The sequence below is a fragment of the Podarcis pityusensis genome (assembly GCF_964106645.2).
Source record: "Podarcis pityusensis genome assembly, chromosome: 11".
NCBI classification, from domain to species: domain Eukaryota; kingdom Metazoa; phylum Chordata; class Lepidosauria; order Squamata; family Lacertidae; genus Podarcis; species Podarcis pityusensis.
This window is the reverse complement of record NC_138036.1, coordinates 57332236-57352762: the sequence shown is the minus strand read 5'-3', so window position 1 is coordinate 57352762 and position 20527 is coordinate 57332236. Positions and strand designations below refer to the sequence as shown.

Below are 20527 nucleotides of genomic sequence, written 5' to 3'. Positions count from 1 at the left end.
AAGCAGAATGTACAAAGGATGGAAATGGCATAGAAATACAGTATGGCCCAACAATTTCAATAAGGCTAAAAACATTAAACACACCAGGGTCATAAAAATGACAAAAACTTTATTGAGTGATGAAAAACTAGGTGTAGCATTAGGACAAACAAGGTTTGAGCATCACTGTAACATTAGTTTCCAGCTTCTCTTCTTTATACTAGAAGTGCAATAGATTGAATATTCAGAACATTAGTCAATTAAACTTCACTCCCAAACCCAGAAAACTGCATAGTTAAGCAGTAGTACAAATACATTTCTGCAAAACCCCTGAAGATCAAATTTATTTTTTGCTCTGATTTTGGTACAAATGTGATCACCTGCACTGATCAGACTCTGAATTTCTTTTCCCTTTTCTTCCAGCCTATAACAGAGAAGGAAAAAAGCTTGTGTTACGAAAACCTAAGTATCAACAAAAAAATGCTAAATTTCCCCCAAAACAGGGCTTTTGCAGAAAGCACTAACTGTGCCTCTTCAATACTGCCACTTCCCACAAGAGCTCTCTGGGAAGGGAGAGAAACACTCCTGAAAGAATGGGTGGATTCTCTCCCTTTTCACAGGTTATTTTTTTCCAGGAGGAATAGAAATCACTTGTCCTTTCCCTTCTCAAGGTGTGATTCATCACCTACAAGCAGCACGTTCTTTAGACGGATGCTCATTGTTGCTGAAACAAGTGAATACGCTTGTGGATCCTGAGCATAATACTAGGGAGACTTATAGTATCCTCAAGTTGCTGTTTATTGCACACTGAAGTACAACATATACACAAACAAAGGAATGTATGTGAGAGGAGAATTAAGAACTGCCTGCCCTGGTCTTCATAGCTGTATTATGTGACCCTGCCTGTCCTGGGTGGAAGTGACCCATGTCTGTCTGGATGCCTCCCTCATATAGCATAGATACTGTATTGGCCCGAATGTAAGCCACACTTTTTTTCCAAATTCCAATTGTGAAAAGTTAAAGTGTGGCTTATATTCGCAACCTTACGTTATCGCTGCTGAAACAGCTGCCCACGAGGGCCATCGGGGGTGTGGGACAGCAGCGCCCATCCCAACCGCATCTCCAAAGCTGCCGCCGTAAGGAAGGGGAAAGGGGTGGAGGCCACCGGCAAAGCAGAGTGGCTCCTCCTCCCCGGAAGAAGCCCGGGAGCATGGGGCAATGACACGCAGCCCGCCCACTGCTCCCAAGCCTCCCCCGGCACCGGCTTGGGGAGGTAGCGCTGGGAAGCGATTGTGTTGTGAGGTGGGTGGGCAGTGCGCTCAAAACTGAGCGCCGGCTTGGGGAGTGGGGCGCCAGCTGCCCCCCATTCAGGGCAATAGTGCCGGCAGGCGGGCTTCACCCGCAAATTAGTCTTGAATTTTAAAGATGTGGCTTATTTGCGGGTGCGTCTTACATTTGGGCCAATACGGTAATTTTGTGTGTGTATCTATATATGTATCATCTGTGTTTGTGTGTATAAACTGCTAATTAGAGATAACAGGGTAATAAACAATTATGGTGATGGAGGAATTGTGCAGATCACTAAACGACAAGACAGAAAAGGGGATTCACTGAATACAGTGGATCCAGAGGAAATATTTGTAAAGTCTGCTTTAAAAGCTCCTTTTTAGAGCAAACGGACACAAACTTGGTATGTAAACATAAACAAACAGGCTTGAATCCTAAGTAAGTTCACTGAAGGAAAAGTTTCTTGTCCCCCTTCCTCTAGCAGCTCCCACTGCCTCTCTGACAGTGTTCCAAGACCTCAACCTTCCTGAAGAGGCTTTTTAGGAGTACAGGCGGCTGCAGTGGTGGGATGGGTATAAGAAAAGTTTCTCCTGTGAGTTTCTGTTTACTTATGAAGTAGCTAGTAACGTTACCTGATATTTTGTTAGCTCTGCTTGCAGTAACTTCACTTTAGATCGTTCTTGCTCCAGAGCAGCATGAAGGCTGGTAACCTTAAAAAACAAAATAAAAGCTCAACAACTACTGTCTTGTCTCTTAACAAAGTGACATTTGAAGATAATAAAGTAACATGCCTATGACAGCACTAATGAAAAAGAAAATCGGTATGTGCTATTTTGCCTATTAGCTGAGTTTCAAAATTCTTGCCTGGAAACCTTTCCTGGAAATAATGTGGCAACATGTACTATTTCTGGCAGCAAGTTCACAATATTGTGAGAATTACTGGAAACTATATAAAGTTGCTGTTGCAAAGAGAAAAGACAGGATTACATTTTACTAATTTTTACTCACTGAAATTAATCCATCTAAGCTGGGTGCAGAGGGACGGTCCTGTTCCATGAACATAACATTACTCATAGTTCTTCCAACCCAGTTGTTCTGATATTTTGATTTAATATGCTTTTTAAAATATATTACAGAAATGTTTACCTGTAAAGTCAGCTCATTCTTAATACTCTGAGATTCATCGACCTGAAGCAGTATTTCGGCTTTATCTTTCACTAAAGTTTTAAAACAAAACAAAAAAGATTAGACTTCCTATTTTTAAAGATGTTGAGAATAGTTAGAAGCACATTTTTCAAACACCACGAAACATGTCTGATGGGCTGCATTCAGCCATGCAGGGTCACAGATTGCATAGGGCTGCTATGAAATAAAAACTGAACAAGCCTATTTGTCTTAGCACTGTCCAAACAATTTGCAGATAGATTTAAGGAACATAGGTTTTTAAAATAATTTTAATATTTAACAAACAAAGCACTACTTACTCTCTCCTTCCTGCAGCATTTTCAACAGCTGTGCATTTCGTGCTTTCACCTCCTTATACTTTGCCTAAACGTTTTAAAAGTTCAGTTAATGCAAATGGCATATTTAAACAATATGGACATTAGAGTATTAGTTGTACAGTGCAATCTTATCCATGTCTGTGTTCACTGAAACTTACTGCCCAGTAAGTGTATTTAGAATTGGTGCCTTAACATTTCAAAATCAATCTCTAATCAATGGGACAAAAGGAAAATATAATAACACAAGTACACTCAAGATCCCCCAAATTCCATTTCTGATAAAAGTGTATGTGTGGGTGAGATTCAAGAATCAGAGGAGAGGATGGCAGAGAAAAAGAAAAATATATTTTTGAGCTGGAAATTCACAAAATTGCCCCATTTATATAAGGTTGACTGTTGCCTTCAAAGATCAATTAATCTTCCTTGATCCCTACTGACAATTAAACAGATGAGGTGGGTAATGTGCTAAAAATAATTACTCTTGGCAACATTCATAAATGCAACAAAAATAATAAGTTACAAGAAAGGAGATTCCGACTAAATGTTCTTAAAAACTTTCTGACCAGTAAGAGCTGTTCAGCAGTGGAACAGACTCCCATGAGAGGTGGTGGACTCTCCTTCCTTGGAGGTTTTTAAGTAGAGGGTGGATGGCCATCTGTCAATGGATGCTTTAGTTGATATTCCTGCATTGCAGGGGGTTGGACTAGATGACCCTTTGGTCCCTTCCAACTCTTAAGATTCTAGTAAACACATACCAAGTCTGTGGTTATCCCCCCCCCCCACTGAACCAAATTCTTCTGAACATTAACAAACTGTTGACAAGTAGTTAATTATTTCTAAATGTGGACTTTTAATGCAACATGTCCAACTCTCTCATGTGGTAGAAACCCCTATAATTACTAAGTTCTCTCCTTACAGCAGGCTTATTTTACTAAGTAAAAATCTTTTATTTACTTCTCAAATAATAACCTTATCTAGATGCCAATCTCTCTTCCTAATATAGGTTAAAATGTAATTTTTATTTTGAAAAGCAGTGCTTTGAAAAGGCTAATACAATAAATATTTTCAATCTAAACATTTGTTTAAATTAAATGCTGCATAAAGAAACCCATTACATACCTCCCATTGAGTGATTACACTCTTTAATTGCTGGATTTCTGCATCTTTCCTCTCAAGTTCCAGCTTTAGTCTCTCTATTCTTCCGTCTTTCAATACAAAATCCTCCAGATTTTAAAAAGAGAGATACAATGTAAAATTAATTTTACACCCTTAACGAGGTTGAGGAGATGTGAACTAGCATTCAAAATATTTTCAAAAGTAACAAATGAACATAAAAGTAAAGGGTAAAGGTACCCCTGCCCGTACGGGCCAGTCGTGTCCAACTCTAGGGTTGTGTGCTCATCTCACTTAAGAGGCCGGGAGCCAGCGCTGTCCAAAGACACTTCCGGGTCACGTGGCCAGCGTGACGAAGCTGCTCTGGCGAGCCAGCACCAGCGCAGCACACGGAAACGCCGTTTACCTTCCCGCTATAAAGCGATACCTATTTATCTACTTGCACTTAGGGGTGCTTTCGAACTGCTAGGTGGGCAGGAGCTGGGACCGAAAGACAGGAGCTCTCCCCGCCGCTGGGATTCGAACCGCCGACCATACGATCGGCAAGTCCTAGGCACTGAGGTTTTACCCACAGCGCCACCCGCGTCCCCAAATGAACATAGATATGCTTTAAAATGCCAGCAATTTAAACGTTTAGTATTTCAAAAATAAAATGGAACTTACTCTATGGTCACATAGTCTATGGAAACTGATATATAACACTAATTATTAGTCCAAAATGTTTCCTCATTCAGGAAGCTATTACAAAAATTATTTCACTACAAAGAATTTTCAGTCATTACCCAGAGGGTAAGCTGCCCCTGAAATTCGGAGCAGCTTTAAAAGGTGACCTGTCCAGAGTTCAGGTAGGGCAGGTATAGGGAACCTGTGGTTCTACACATGTTGTCAACTACAACCAACTCCCAGGTGAGGTCCCTGCAGTCTGAAGGCAGGCAAATCCTGTCCCCATCTTGAAAAAGGGGGGAAAAGAAGACCCATGTAACTACTGAACCGCTTGATGCTGATGCCAGGAAAGGTCCTAAAACATATAATTAAACAGATAGTCTACAGATACTTAGAAAAGGATGCTGTGATTACTAAAACCTAGCCTGGGTTTCTCAAAACAAGCAATGCCTGTTGAAATCCATTTTCTTTTTTTTGACCAAGTTATTGTACAAGCTTAGTGGATCAGGGGGATGCTGTGGATGTAGTAAATCTTGATTTCAGTAACACTTTTGATAAAGTCCCCCATGATATTCTTGTGCAGAAACTGGTAAAATGTGGGCTGGATGAGGTAAATGTGAAGTGGATTTGTAGCTGGTTGACTGACTGAACCCAAAGGTACTCATTAATGGTTCCTTGTCATCTTGGGGGGGGGGGGAGAAGTGGGGTGCCATAGGAATTGAGGGGATGTTCATCAAATCTGCAGATGACACCAAACTAGGAGGGGTAACCAATGCTACAGAAGACAGAATCAGGATTCAAGATGACATTAACAGATTAGAGAACTGGGCCCAAACTAAAAAAATAAATTTCAATAGGGACAAACGTATCGTACTTAGGCAGGAATAACCAGTTGCACAGGGGACACCTGGCTTGCCAGTAATACATGTGAAAAGGATTTAAGGGTCTTAGTAGATCACAAGCTTAACATGAGTCAACAGTGTGATGCAGCAGCGAGAAAAGCTAATGCTATTCTAGGCTGCATCAACAGAAGAATAGTGTCCAGATCAAGAAAAGTCGTAGTCCCACTCTATTCTGCCTTGTTCAGACCACACCTGGAATGGTGTGTCTAGTTCTTAGTGCCACAGTTTAAGAAGGGTATTGACAAGCTGGAATGTGCACAGAGGAGAGTGACCAAAATGATCAATGGTCTGGAAACCAAGCCTTATAAAGAACGGCTGAGGAAGTTGGGTATGTTTAGCCTAGTGAGGAGATAGCCATCTTCAAATCTCTAAAGGGCTTTCACAGGGAAGATGGAGCAAGCTTCTTTTCTCCTGCTCCAGAGAGTAGGATCTGAACCAATGGCTTCAAGTTACAAGAAAGGAGAGTCCAACTAAATATTAGGAAGAACTTTGATGTTAAGAGCTGTTCGACGGTGGAATGGACTACTGTGAAAGGGAGGTTTTTAAACAGAGGTTGGATGGCCATCTGCCATGGATGCTTTAGTTGCGATTCTTGCATTCCAGGGGATTGGGCTAGATGACCTTGACCCTGAAGGTCATGCTTCAGGGTCCCTTCCAATTCTATTCTATTATCTATTATCAGTCCTGGAAAGCATGGGCAATGAATGGCCAGGGATGATGAGAGCTGCAGCTCAGGAACATCTGGTGAGCCACTTGTTCTCCACTCCTAGGGTAGGTGAACAAACACACCAATCCCTGTGGCATACATTATTTAAACCACTTTTACTCGACTCTTCAGCCAAAAAGATGAATAAAAAGTAAAAACAAGGCCATCCGTGCCAGAGGCTTACAAGCCAAAGGCACTACACAAAATGAAAAATGGAAGAGTAAAACGGAGAAACTAAGGCACCTGTTCTTAAAGTTACAGTTTCCTTGTCAGATATTTCTCAGAGGAGGAAATTTAGTGGCCTTTTCATACCTATATGCACTTTTAAGCAGCTACTCAAATTCACCTTCTCTATTATAATCAGTACAGTATACTTTCAGGAATTTAACACATTTAACATACATGTGTGGGATCACGTGATGTACTGTTATCCATTCCATTATCTGTGATATGCTCTCTTCTTTTCTCCCGAGTAATTATTTTGTGCACATCATCTTCCAGTCTATTGAAGAATTCACCATCATGCAAGACAGTATGTGAAGAGCTCAATTCCTGCCAAGAAACTATAATTAATCTCTAGTAAAACAATTCAGCAACTTAACAATAAGTAATTACTCTAAGGTTTATATATGAAATTCCAATCTAAATATGAAATTTCAGCTTTAAAGCAAATTACGATAATATATTTTTTTCTAAATGCCCTCCATCCCTACAATAGGTCTTGGTAATTGCATCGGGCAAAAAGTTAGCATTATTTTAATAATGCTTAGATACTATTTTAATCACGTACTAAATTTGCTGGCCTTGTAATGCAGCAAGACATGGAATACATTCATGTCTTTCAGAAACAACCAAGTAACTATTATCTTGCTACAATGCTTTCATTCTTTGCCGTCCCAGCACAGCAAGAAAGCGTTGCATCATTCAGTTTGAGGGTAAAGCCAAGGCTTAATTTGCCCAAAGTGATGTAGTACACTTGGACCGACTACTGCGTACTATGATGTCATCACATTCACTACCTGGACCATGATTAGCTGAGATCACATAGTCATTCAGAAAGAAGCCAAAAGAGAAGCTAGAAACAAAAAATTATAGCAACTAAACAACCGAAGATTAGGTGCAAGAGAGACAGCTAATAAGAACTGATTAGGTTTCTCAAGGGACCATTTTGAACTTTCAAGAGCTCAAGAGCTTGTTAAAAATATATAGCGCAAAAAATTTGGTGCAGCCACAGAAATTATTCACTGAAAAATCTTTTAAAAACTTGTGCTGAAATGTTAATTTAATAGCACAATCTTTCATATACAATTTCTTCACAATATCCAGGTTCCTGCTGTTCACTTAAGTCTCCCCAACAGAACCAGAAACAATATTTTCATGTGACTTATTTAGAACAGAGCATGCACTAATGCTTGCCAAGAAAGTGCAAAAATTAACGGTGCCATTTAAAGAATTCCCTCATTAGATACTTCAAGCATTATTTTTGTTTGATCAGGTACTTACCTCCTGCTTTTTGGGAAGGTGATCTGAAACAACATGAAAAATGTAAATTACAGATTAAATTTAATTTGTGGATGAAAACCCTAAAACTGATTATCCAGGAATATTTCAGTGCCATACTCTGCTAAATTATAAATAAGATTCTCTAAGTTTAAGCTAAAATTTCCATTCATACTTTAAATTCCTTGTATTCTGTTTTGCCAGATTTATAAATCTAGTAACAAAGCACCACTTGACCCACCTGAAACTAAACTACTGCAACTGAGTATCAAATTTGCCACAAAGTGTGATGAAGTGTGTGATTTGCAAAATGGCCCCTGGTTTTCTGGGATGAAACCAGTTTAGAGGTCCTTCAAAGTAGTTTTGGGGCTGGTGCTAAAACTAAAACTGCTTTAGCTGTCCTGCTGGACCACCTTTTCTGGGGAATAGAAGGAGAGAGTCCACCTATGCTAATTCTACTATATCTTTGGTGCTGACCTTTAAAGCCCTAAACAGCCTCGGTCCAGTATACGTGAAGGAGCGTCTCCACCCCCATCGTTATGCCCGGACGGTGAGGTCCAGCGCCGAGGGCCTTCTGGCGGTTCCCTCATTGCGAGAAGCAAAGCTACAGGGAACCAGGCAGAGGGCCTTCTCGGTAGTGGCGCCCGCCCTGCGGAACGCCCTTCCATCAGATGTCAAAGCGATAAACAACTACCTGACATTCAGAAGACATCTTAAGGCAGCCCTGTTCAGGGAAGTTTTTAACGTGTGATATTTTACTGTATTTTTGGTTTCTATGGAAGCCGCCCAGAGTGGCTGGGGAGGCCCAGCCAGATGGGCGGGGTATAAATAATAAATAATTATTATTATTATTATTATTATTATTATTATTATTATTATTATCCTTCTCTCAGCAGTATTTAAACATAAAAGATCAAAGCAGTTCAAAGTTTCATTAAGATTTTAGGTCTTTCTACAGGCATTCTGTCCATGGGAGACTTCTGATTAAGCAAAGAGATCTCACTAACCAAAGGGGAAGAAGCGTATTTTGCCAATTCTCCACCCACCCCCAGGACACAAACACTTCTCAGATTGTTTCAATTAATCCCCCAATACTCTGGAACATATCTGAGGGTACAAAGGGGGAATTGGCAAAAGTCCCCCCACTCACACTGTTGGCGATGGAAGTGAAGTCTGAATCCGAATTCCTAACCTGACAGGTGTCTACATCTTGTGACTCTTTAGCAGACCTAATGATTCTATGAAACATTTAGCACTCAAAACTTACCAATGTTAGTATCAGACTGGAAATCTTTTAAAGACACAGTGAGAGGTTTGTCTTTTCCCTGCTGATTTTTTCTTTTCTCTTTCTTGTGCACAGCTTTTGATGGAGGAGAAGCACTTTCAACAGTTTCATATTCCTGGAAAGAAAAAAAACACCTTATACATCTGTCTTTAATTTGAGAGTCTAAATCATAGAACATTATGGTTAAACACTGCCAAAGGGAAAACAAGTTACACAAAGAAATATTTTGAAACAATATAAAGCATTTTAGTCTCTTGCTTAGTATTTTGAACCTGTGTCTATGCAACCGGCTCTCTAAACAAGTAAACCACACAACCAGGATTGTACACGAAACTTCGTAAGAAATAATTCTGTTTTCACCACTACTATTACCATAGGCAATATTTTCTTAATCTGCTATTAACTCAACTGAATCTAGCAAAACATAGGCTCAAAAAAGTGCACTGTTAAGAATACAGTGGTACCTCTGGATACGCACACCTCCAGTTGCGTATCCTTCAGAATGCGAATGCGGCAAACCCGGAAGTATTTTCCCAGGTTTCGCTGCGTGCGCCTGTGAAGAAGTGGTCTACCACCATGCGTGCATGCGCAGAAGCGGTCCCTCCAGTTGCGGAAACCTCAGAATCTGACCAGAGCGCCGGAACAGATCCTGTCCGCAACTGGAGGTACCACTGTATTTGTGTTTTAATCATACTTAGATAAGGGAATACCTTTTTGTGTTCTTCATATTCCAGTTTGCTGAGAAGTAAAGCTTTTTCAAGATCGGCTTCAAACATTTCAGAAGTCAACTGAAGAAACAAGATGGAAAAGTGTACCACGTGGCAGGGTTTTATTCAAACATACACCACCCTCTATCTCAGTATCCCATTGTCAGTTACTTATCAGTCACTCCCTCCCCTAAAGAGGGACACTTAGCATCTTCATTATATAGCTTCTGGAAATTGCCGAGGACACACCTCTTTCGATGCTAGAGATGTATATTTTAAGGATCCACCTTATTTGATTGTTGGTTGTTTTAAACAGCTTTTAACATTGTGTTTTAATTGTTGTAACCTAACGGGAACCAAAGGGTGAAGGGGTGGGTAGCAAATGATATTATTTGGCACCTTGACTAGAGAAAAAATCTCAATGAACTAAACTTAACTTTTTTCTCAGAACACATGCTCATGATTGCTGAAAGTATTATCCTGATCATTTGCACGTTTATGCAGAATTAAGTCCTATTGTGTTTAATAGAGCTTTCTTTCAAACCTGACCCAAATGCCTGCCAATGCTAATGCACACAAAGCAGGTGCAGTGGTTAAAATGAATAATCATGAACACTTAAAACTTTAAAATAACGTATTTGATGAATTACCTGTTCATCTCTTTGTCTCCACTCTTGCCAGTTCTCTTCCTGAGAATCTTTCCTGGCTGAATTATTTAATGCTTGCTCATGCTGAGACAAAGAAGCTCCATGGGAACTTTTCTGAGGGATTTTCTTAAAAGCGAGATTTCTGAGCTATAAAAACAATGAACATAAATAAATATTTTTATAAAGTATAAAACACTGTGACAAGCTGAAACCTCAGTGTAGGTTTGCTTTGAAGTGCCTTACATTATTCTGGTGATTTGATTAAGAAGAAACCCTCAAATAATGTTGGTGGTCTAAACTGGTTAAAACGATAAACACACGTTAGGTTCCCTGTGGACAAATGGCCAGAGGAACAAGGAAAGATAAGCTGGGCCCAAACTGTAAGTATAAATATACAATTCACCACATCATTCCAGCATTCTCAAACTGACCCCCTCTACCTTTTCCCTTCCCCTTGTAATTAGTAAGCACAAATGCAGGGTCTGTATCTCTTTTTCATTTATGTATTGCACCTACCACCAGAACTATACTGAATTATTGAATGATATGATACTATGGGAGACTAGTTTTCTCTGAAAATAGGAATAAAAGTATGGTATTTTACAATATAAATAATGGTGGGTTGTAGCCAATGGTGGCTTTATGTAAGCTGAAGTGCTTCTCTTAATGTAAAGCTCGAAAGATAAAGGTAAAGTGAGGTGCCCCATTGCCACAAACCCTTCCCATCAATTCCAGTCCTCTGTGCCATATCCCACTGTTCCACATGGTCCCATAACCTTCAGGGGCAATCAGTGAAAATCAGGTGCCCTGCCTCAAGTGCTTTTGCTAGCACAATTGGATATAACCTGACATGAATTCCACAGCAACAGATGCATTACAAATATCATGAGTAGCTACAATATAGTAAGATAGGAAGCAAAATTGAGGAAGTCTTCCAAGTTCAAAATAATTCATAGTATGTTCTAGAAGTACTGCTAATTTAATATTTGTTTGAAAACTGAATAACACTTAATACTACTCAATAATATTTGTATATAGGCATTGTCACCCACAAACTATTTTTTTTTTTAACTATCTGAACCATATGCACCAATATATGCTATGAACCTAGACACCTACATTAAAGAAAAGAAGCACTCGAACATCTGCCCTACCTTAGGGCAGATTTCTTCAGAAACATCTCCTTCCAAAGATAAACGTTTTGGATTAGGATGCCATTCTAGTTTTGAAAGAAAAGTGTTTAGGATTCACCTGATCATAAACACTTTCCCACTTCTAACCCCTGCTGGAATCTCCACCACATCTCAAGAATACTTACAGTGGTGCCTCGCAAGACGAAATTAATCCGTTCCGTGAGTCTCTTCGTCTAGCGGTTTTTTCGTCTTGCGAAGCAACCCTATTAGCGGCTTAGCGGATTAGCGCTATTAGCGGTTTAGCGGCTATTAAAGGCTTAGCGGCTTAGAAAAAGGGGGGGAGCGAGAAAAATCTCAAGACTCGCAAGACATTTTCGTCTTGCAAAGCAAGCCCATAGGGAAATTCGTCCTGCGAAGCACATTGAAAAACGGAAAACCCTTTCGTCTAGCGGGTTTTTCGTCTTGCGAGGCATTCGTCTTGCGGGGCACCACTGTAATTCTTGATCCCTCACTTTTTGACTTTTCCTTTGCATGCATGTGGATACCTGGCCCAACTGAGTATTGAAACATAACAGTCACACCACCTCATTGGCTTCACTCTGCTGCTGTTCCTTCTTTTTTCTTCTCTTTTCTTTTTTCTTTTCATTTGTGGTTGACTTGCTGCCTGAAGCTTGGGACTTTCCACCATTTCGACTGTTTCTTCCTTTTCCAGATTCTGAATCGGATCCACTGCCACTATCAACTTGCAAAAGAGCAAACCGTGATGCAGTAGTAGGAACCGAACTAATAACTGCAGAGGCCATTTTAACTTTGGAGGCGTCTAGAGGCAAGCTGCTGTTTCAAGAAGCTTCCTGGATAAGTAACAGCAATATAAGGATGGGGTGGGGGAAGAAAAAAGATCCACCATTTTACTATAGGAGGACTGGTACATTAAATCACTTTTTAAAAAATGGATTACAGAGTTTTATATAGTAACCAAAAGACCTCACAAACAAAACTACCACATTTTTCTGAATCAGGTTTGATAAGATTTTTTTTTTTTCATTTTGCAGAGTTATGTAACCTAGAAATACCATATCCCATTAAGCTCTAGGTGCATTAATCAATGTGGTGACTGAGAGCATGCCCAAGATTAATAGGCCCAGAAATAGCTGGGCCCTTTTTGGACAACACCCTGAATAAGTTGTTCAAGGGACAGGGTAATAATTTTTGCAAGAAAGCAGAAATACTTTTAATGAATGAGGAATTGCAGCCCCAAAGTACTTCTTTAATAACTATTTTTAATTGAAATAAATAAATAAATTTAAAAAATTGTCTTGTCCAGGAGCACCTTAGAGACCTACTAAGTTAGTTCTGGGTATAAGCTTTTGTGTGCATGCACACTTCTTCAGATATTTTTAATTGGTATTTTTTGTTGAATTTCTTGTAGCAGTCTTGGATGACTAATTTATACCCCTACTTTCTGTGCAAAATATAAAGAATGGTGATAAAAATAAAGCAAAAAAAATTAACTTAATACTATAGGGTTTTTTTGGAAAACAGATAACTAACTAACTAACTAACTAAATAAATAAATCAATACTGTTATTCACTCTCTAAACTTTGTGTTTATTAAACACTTCAGATGATAGAAAGGTCACCAATAGGAACTATTACTGACAATGTAGCTGTCATTTCATTCCTATGTAGGATTGCAAAAGGGAAGCTCATTGATCTTTTGAAAACAGTGGCACACAAGCATAGTCTTCAGAAGAAGATTAACAAGGATTTTCTAACAAAGTATTATGTACTTTTAAGGATTAAGTTTAGGAGTCTGTGGAACTATGGTTCCCATCCAAGGAACATGTTTTGAACAAAAAGAGCTATATAATTTCATGGAAGTGTAACTGTGAAAAAGTATCAGATGAAATGTTTATAGTGGATCTTGCTGCACCACTGTGCTTGGAAGCTCCAAGGTTCAAAGACAGAACTAACAGATCTTTAAATCAAGAGGAATAAGCATGAGACATCTTCCCTGCTTTCTAAAGAATTCTAAAGAATTCAATATAAGGGTGCCTCTTCTTCCACATGCAAGAAGGCCCAAATAACAAGAAACTATGGATCAAAATCTACAGCACTAATATTCCACATAGATGTTTTCTGAACAAGGTGCAAGTTTTTTCAAAAGGTACAGAGATCTTCTTAAAACAGACTTTCCATCTTCCGCTTTTAGGCGTGTACTTATGAGAATCAAGGTTTTGACAAAATGTTTTAGAAAGCGGATGAAATTGCCTTCTGTGATGCTAAATAGGTTGCAATCTTATTTGCAGTAGCCTGGGAATGTCCCATTAATGTACAAACACTGAGCAGACACTGCTCTATAAAATGGATTAAATAAACACAATTTCAGAACGATAAATATATGAAAATGAATACGTATGCTTTACGTGTCTGTAAACATGGCAAGACATGCAGTTAAACAATTACTTATAAATTACTTTTTTATGTATATGCCTAAAGAACAGTCCTGGCAAAGCTCAGAAAACTGCACATTCTTACCACCAGAAACTGGTTCAACAAAACATGTCATTTAAAAAGATCATTCACACACTTGCCAGTGCCAATAGCTTTCTGCAGTTTTATCCAATATCAACAGGGGCACGACCCCAGCTACAGCTAAGCCCTTTAAAGTTCTCATGTTTGGGTACCCATTTTCTAATTCTGCCCCACATAAACGAGTTGACACTGGGTGAAGGATGGCGCTCCTGAAATGCCATATATCCCGCCCAGTTCTGGGTTCTGCCTTCGAGAAAGGGGTGACTGAGAGACACCCCAAGATTAACGGGCCCAGCAGTAAACCCCCCTCCCCCTACTTTTTGGAGAAGACCCTGTAAAAATAAAAAAGTGCATTAATGAAAGCTAAGGCGATGATCAGAAATTGTGGGGTGAGCTTACACCTTTAGCCCCTCTCCCCGCTCTTTCGTTTCAGCAGAAAGTCTCCCCAGAGGGCAGCATGCCGCCCCCATTCCCCCAGTTTGAATAATAATAATAATTTTAATAATATAATATATTATTTGTACCTCGCCCATCTGGCTGGGCTTCCCCGGCCACCCTGGGCAGCTTCCAACGGGGATTAAAAATACATAAAAATGTCACACATTAAAAACTTCCCTGAATAATAATAGTTGAACCCCCTAATAATAATAATAATTGAACCCCCTAATAATAATAATAATAATAATTGAACCCCCTAATAATAATAATAATAATAATAGAACCCCCTAATAATAATAATAATAATAGAACCCCCAATAATAATAATAATAATAATAATAGTAATAGAACCCCCTAATAATAATAATAATAATAATTGAACCCCCTAATAATAATAATAATAATAATAATAATTGAACCCCCTAATAATAATAATAATAATTGAACCCCCGAAAGCAAACCGTTGGGCGCCACCCACCGCGGAGAGCGTCTTGCTGAAGCCGGGCAGCAGCCTCCTCTGAGGGGCTGGAAGGAGGCAGGCAAGGCTCCGGGTCCCCCTTCGACGAGGCCCCGTCTCGGCGGGAGCGAGAGAGAGAGAGATGGCGGCCCCGAGGGGTGCGGAGAGCGAGGGGCCACGGAGGCCGCCTCACGGGCGGCGGAGGGGCTGAGGGAAACCACCGGCGGCGGCGGTTCGGGAAACGGTTCGGGGCGTCGCGTGAGGGAGGCGGAAGGAGAGGCTCCCGCGCCGGACTCGCTCGCGGAGTTTGTTTATGTCTCGGGCCGCTTCGCTCGAGGGGGGGGGGGGGCCGACGCGGAGGGAGGGGAGAAGGGGCGGGGGCGCATGCGCAACAAAGCGGGTTTGTGACGTCTGACGTGGTCGCCGCGGGCGGGGCGGGCGCGCGAGAGGGCGAGGCCCCCCCCCCTAAACCCCGCAGTCTCTGCTGGGTCTCCCTCAGGTGCGCTGCCGCCGGCGCCGCTTTCTCTTTGCCTCCCCCCGCAGTTAAGTGCGCTCCGTGGGCGGGGGAAGGTCCCGTCCCCCGGGGTCAAAACGGTTCTGTTCCGTTGCGCTTTTGGGGAAACACGTGGTTGACATTCTGCTATTGGCGTTGACTGCGCACTTGTGGTTTTATCATTTTAATATATGCTCTTTTACATATTTTTTTTAAAAATCAGAGTTAGTGGCGCTCTCTGGAAAGAAATACAGTGTGTGTGTGTGTGTCTGTGTCTATACAGTATCTATCTATGTATCTATACCTATACCTCCTGCCAAGCTAGCAGTTCGAAAGCACATCAAAGTGCAAGTAGATAAATAGGTACCACTCCGGCGGGAAGGTAAATGGTGTTTCCATGCGCTGCTCTGGTTCCCCAGAAGCGGCTTAGTCATGCTGGCCACAAGACCCAGAAGCTGTACGCCGGCTCCCTCGGCCAATAAAGCGAGATGAGCGCCGCAACCCCAGAGTCGGTCACGACTGGACCTAATGGTCAGGGGTCCCTTTACCTTTTTTATACCTATACCTATCTATAGATAGATCTATCTATAGATAGATAGGTATAGGTACGTGAAGAGAATTTGGATTTGATATCCTGCCTTTCACTCCCCTTTAGGAGTCTCAAAGCGGCTAACAATCTTCTTTCCCTTCCTCCCCCACAACAAACACTCTGTGAGGTGAGTGGGGCTGAGAGACTTCAGAGAAGTGTGACTGGCCCAAGGTCACCCAGCAGCTGCATGTGGAGGAGCGGAGACGCGAACCCGGTTCACCAGATTACGAGACTACCGCTCTTAACCACTACACCACACTGGCTAGGAGTGCCTGGCGTGCTCTGGTCCATGGGGTCACAAAGAGTCGGACATGACTAAGCAACAATAGGTAGGTAGGTAGGTAGGTAGATACAGTGGTACCTCGGGTTACATATGCTTCAGGTTACAAACACTTCAGGTTACAGACTCCTCTAACCCAGAAATAGTACCTCAGGTTAAGAACTTTGCTTCAGGATGAGAACAGAAATCGTGCTCTGGCGGCGCAGCGGCAGCGGGAGGCCCCATTACCTAAAGTGGTGCTTCAGGTTAAGAACGGACCTCCGGAACAAATTAAGTACGTAACCAGAGGTACCACTGTACAGATACATACACACACACAGGCTAAATTAAAAAGGAAACTTTATTAGGCCAACAGCGCTGCTTTACATCTCTGAAATCAATTTAGACATGCCTACTTGTGCGCTGCAATGACTTAAGACATTTTCTGAACAGGTGGTGTCCACATTGGTTGCCTAAAGCAGTGAGAAGATTAAAACACCTTTAAAGTTACTATCCCTTCTCCTGAGACGGAGAACACCCACCCACGGACAAACCTTGCTGTGTAAAAGTCAGCCAAGAAAATTAATAATGAACCTTGAAAAGCACATAAGAGGCTTTAAGGAAAGGACACCCATGGAAGACCTCAAGCAAGCCATAGTGTCCGTGTTGGAAACCCATGCTTTAAAAGATGATTATTAATTTAGTATATGGGTACGTGTTATGAAAGCTAAGACATTTGTAATTTATAGCAATTAGTTGATAATACTGTTTCAACAGTGGAACCATGCTGAAAGGTTCTCTGCACCATTTCCTCTCCAGCATCAAGCTAAGGGTTAAAAAGGGAAAAGAAAGCTCCATACATTTACAGCAGCTGTTCACTGTGCTGATTAGCTTTGTGATGTTGTGAACTGACCAACCCACACAGCCCCCTTTGCTGCACCTTTTTAAAGAAGTTGGATACTGTAGGAAACATTTACTGTACTTCATTTTGTGTTTTAGAATGTTTGTATTTGGGTTGTATAAGTACATGTTAAAAGAGTGAAATATTTGAACTTAAGACCATACCCCTTTGCAAAACTCTCAAATCACGATTCAACAAAGCAACAAATAACAAATGCAATTAAAACAATTATTTCAGTCTTGAGAAATTGTAAAATATTTTAGTTTACAAATAAAGCAGTTGGACACACTGACACAGAGTAGGATGAACTATGGTTTTTAGCATGTTCACAGCCTATCTTAAAACATGATATCCTGATATCCTGACCAGAAAGGTTTCTTCTTAAGAATCACTACTGGAAGTTAATGATGCCTACAAGTGGATAGCAACTGTGTAAGATATTATCCAGTTTTTAAAAAAATGCAACCTAAGCAAAAAATAATTCAAAGCAATGGGCTGGATCCAGACTCCTGTGGAAAGGAAAAAGGAACAATATCCAGAGGAGGCTCCCATTGGAGTAAGGAGGATAGAGGTGGGTTTCATTAATTAATCTACACTCTTGAACAGAGTTCCCTGCCACTCCAGGGCATATTTTTGGCAGGCAGAGTAGGGGAGGGAGAAAAGGCCAGAACTGACAACTCTTCTTTCAGCAGAGTGCCGTGTACTCAATATTTTTAAGTGCAAAGATTGATGTGCCCAAATTTGCAAAAATGGCTATTAAGTATCTGTAAAGTACATCTGAACACTCACACTCGTGACAAATATTTAATGCACAATAGTCTACCCCAAAGATCAGTAGTAAAGGTTTCATCCAGGTGCTGAGAGAGTCCGGAGAGCTTCTCACCCCCATAATTTCCTCCCTTTTTATGTCTCCAGGATCCTCTGGAACAACATGGGAAGAATGAGAGAGCAGTGGGAATAAGGGAATTTGCCCAAATCACCTTTGACCTCCCACTCATGCAAGCATCTACTGGATCAAAAGTATCATTTGTTGGCAGAGGGGCAGAGTTTGATACAATCCTGTATTTTATTTTTTTAATTTTTTAAGAAACTAGGCACACATTGGCTTAGATTTTAGAGGCCCCATGAAAGGACTACCACTTGGGATGCTCCAGCCAATGGAAAGGGGAGTGGAGGCAGTTTTTGCTAGTTGACCGTTCTGTGTCTTTCAAATTTACTGCAGGAGGCCAGGGAACAATATGGGAGAAGTCACCCATCTTCGGCCAGCTGGAGACTCTGCTGGATTGGAATACCTTCCGTGCACAAAACACGTCCTGTGCACAGATAATAAACAACTTGGGAACCAATGAGAAAAACAAAAATTTAGAAGTGCCCCTGGAGTCATTTTATCTAGAACTAACAATGACCTTCTGTACTGAGAAACGGGGGTCAAGGGAATTATCATAGGAAGAGTGAGTATATATGATGCAAGTCTGCTCCTGGTCCCTTTATCCACAGTAAGTGTTATGTCTACACCAAGTCGAGTAGACAAAGCAGTTTTCTAACTTATCATGTACTTCACGCTAAGAGATACACAGCTGTGCCTTCCAAGCAGGGTAACTTTATTGCCCTAGTTCACTGACAGCACATCTACATCTATCTCAGTGATACGTGGCATAGCTCTAGCAGCAGAGAGTAATTTCCCTGGAGCCAATAAAAATGTTTCTTTTCTATTATGGAAAAAAACTTTCTCCCCACAGAAAGTTTCAAAGTCACATAACAACAGAGTTAGTTATAAGAAAGAGAAATTGGGGCTTGAGAGCATATTCAATTAAAATATGAGTTGGGCAAAATTAATTTCCTTGCAAAAACATTAATTTCTTAGAAACACTGTACTCGTGTTTTGTTTTTAAAGGACATTCACAACCCAAGGCTTTGGTCAGTCACAAGTGCTTTGTCAAACTTCAGCATAAGTATGCCTGGACTGGAAACCAAGTATTGCTGATGTATCTATGAAGACCTTTATTACAATGGGCTGGTTCACACCAGATTTCTTTTTTCCATGTGAGTGCTCCAGGCTGTCAGCACCACCATGTTCATATGGACAAATAATGTGTAAAAATAACCAGTTATACAGTCAGCAGCATTTAACCTAATGTGATTTCCGCCCCCCACAGCTATACAATAAGACTGTAACTGTGGTTGCTTTTATACATTGTTTGTCTTCATAAATATGCACTCAAGAATGATCATGATAACTCATGCAACTAAAAATGTATTTTGTGAACCAGCCCTAAGATTCTTTGCAGTATAGAAGACTGCATTTATGAAGATGTGGAATAAAAATCCATCAGTTACTCTGAAGAAAAAATCAGTACAAATAAAATTTATTCTTTAAGGACAAAAAGTCCTTTGGTTTCAACCCCTGATATAATCACTCTGCTATTAAGGCCTCAGATTTCTATGGGACACAATAAATGACCAGTGTGAGACACGCAATGTGAAATAACTCAAATATCGTAGCTGCCTGAAATAAACTGGAAATAAAGGGAACTGTGTAATTGCTTTCAAAATATTACAAGGATAATTATATATTATAGTCAGATTTTCTAGGCATTTCAATAGAATCAGCAGGAACAGAATTTATACCAACTGCAAGGCCAGAACGCCTTGATGAAAGCTCAGAAGCAGGGATATAGCGCAATTCTTTGCGAGGAAGTTTTACTGGGGTTACTCCTTGAAGCTGTGTCATAGTCTCTCTCGCCTGAGAAGGACAACACACTTGTGGGTGAGATTTTGCAGGCTGGTGTACTTTTCCTGCTTGCTCTTCGTGACTGTTGGATGTGTTGGGTCCCAGTTCTGCAGCTTCCTCTTCAAATCTGTATGAATTCTGTTGTGCTCCTAAATCACCCCTTGGGGAGTTTATTTCTTTTAATTTCCCTGTTGGTGTGGATGTGCGTTTGAATTCTTCTGACAAGGTAATTACTTCTTCTCGATTCAGTATCCCATCACTGGAACAATTACCTAAAAAGAAATATTGTTTAAAATGCAGTTGGCTTGGATGCTTTGGGGGAACTATTATGGTTTGTTCTGTTTTGTAATGTTATGAATCTAACTTGGTTCAGCTGTTTGCTGTTATTACAGTATCCCCCGAGGGTGTTAATTAATAAATGAAAAACTCTGCTAGCTAAAAAAATAAAAAGAGTAAAATATACTGAGATCCCTAGTTACCTTGCTGGAAAACAGAAGGGCTCGCTGCATTCCTGGAAGGAAGTGTAGTTTAGCAGGGGCTCCTGCTGGAGGAAACGGCTGGGAAATTATTTTTGCCCATTTCCCCTGCAGCCCCCAACACCACCTCTCAAGCTGTTGCAGAAGGCCCCCGCCCAATAGTGGGAAAAACAGGGAGCATGGGGAAAATCATTGAAAATTGTCTTCCCTCATCTCCATTTCTG

General features: G+C 40.7%; 2 protein-coding genes across 5 annotated transcripts in view; both read right to left on the bottom strand.

Annotated features, from left to right (window-relative positions):
- Positions 1–89: 89 nt before the first annotated feature.
- GKAP1 (G kinase anchoring protein 1) lies at positions 90–15219 on the bottom strand. Of its 2 annotated transcripts, none has more exons than XM_080973024.1 (12): positions 14872–15219; positions 12009–12271; positions 10295–10438; positions 9648–9725; positions 8920–9052; positions 7656–7678; positions 6555–6704; positions 3888–3989; positions 2751–2814; positions 2413–2483; positions 1899–1976; positions 90–403 (listed from the first exon to the last, which is right to left on the bottom strand). In XM_080973024.1, exons 2-12 carry the CDS (start codon positions 12225–12227, stop codon positions 356–358), a joined length of 1110 nt encoding a protein of 369 aa, XP_080829150.1. In that variant the 5' UTR covers positions 12228–12271; positions 14872–15219; the 3' UTR covers positions 90–355. The 2 variants fall into 2 exon arrangements, with proteins under 2 accessions (XP_080829150.1, XP_080829149.1); XM_080973023.1 differs by having other exon boundaries at positions 12009–12275; positions 14876–15219.
- A 1319-nt stretch (positions 15220–16538) lies between these two features.
- KIF27 (kinesin family member 27) overlaps positions 16539–20527 on the bottom strand; it is a 35017-nt gene continuing 31028 nt past the window's right edge. For all 3 annotated transcript variants that reach the window (XM_080972290.1, XM_080972288.1, XM_080972289.1), the window contains exon 18: positions 16539–20099. In XM_080972290.1, the coding sequence (XP_080828416.1) occupies positions 19663–20099 (437 nt within the window). In that variant the 3' untranslated portion in view covers positions 16539–19662. The remainder of the gene's footprint in view (positions 20100–20527) is intronic.

What these genes read in the sequence shown, in the direction of transcription:
- GKAP1 (XM_080973024.1), bottom strand. Translation starts at nt 12,227, where the DNA reads ATGGCCTCTGCAGTTATTAGTTCGGTTCCTACTACTGCATCACGGTTT. An exon ending in AATGCTGCAGGAAGGAGAGA is followed by an intron (nt 2,484 to 2,750) that starts GTAAGTAGTGCT and finishes TTAAAACTTTAG; the next exon opens with TGAAAGATAAAGCCGAAATA. An exon ending in AGAATGAGCTGACTTTACAG is followed by an intron (nt 1,977 to 2,412) that starts GTAAACATTTCT and finishes TTGTTTTTTAAG; the next exon opens with GTTACCAGCCTTCATGCTGC.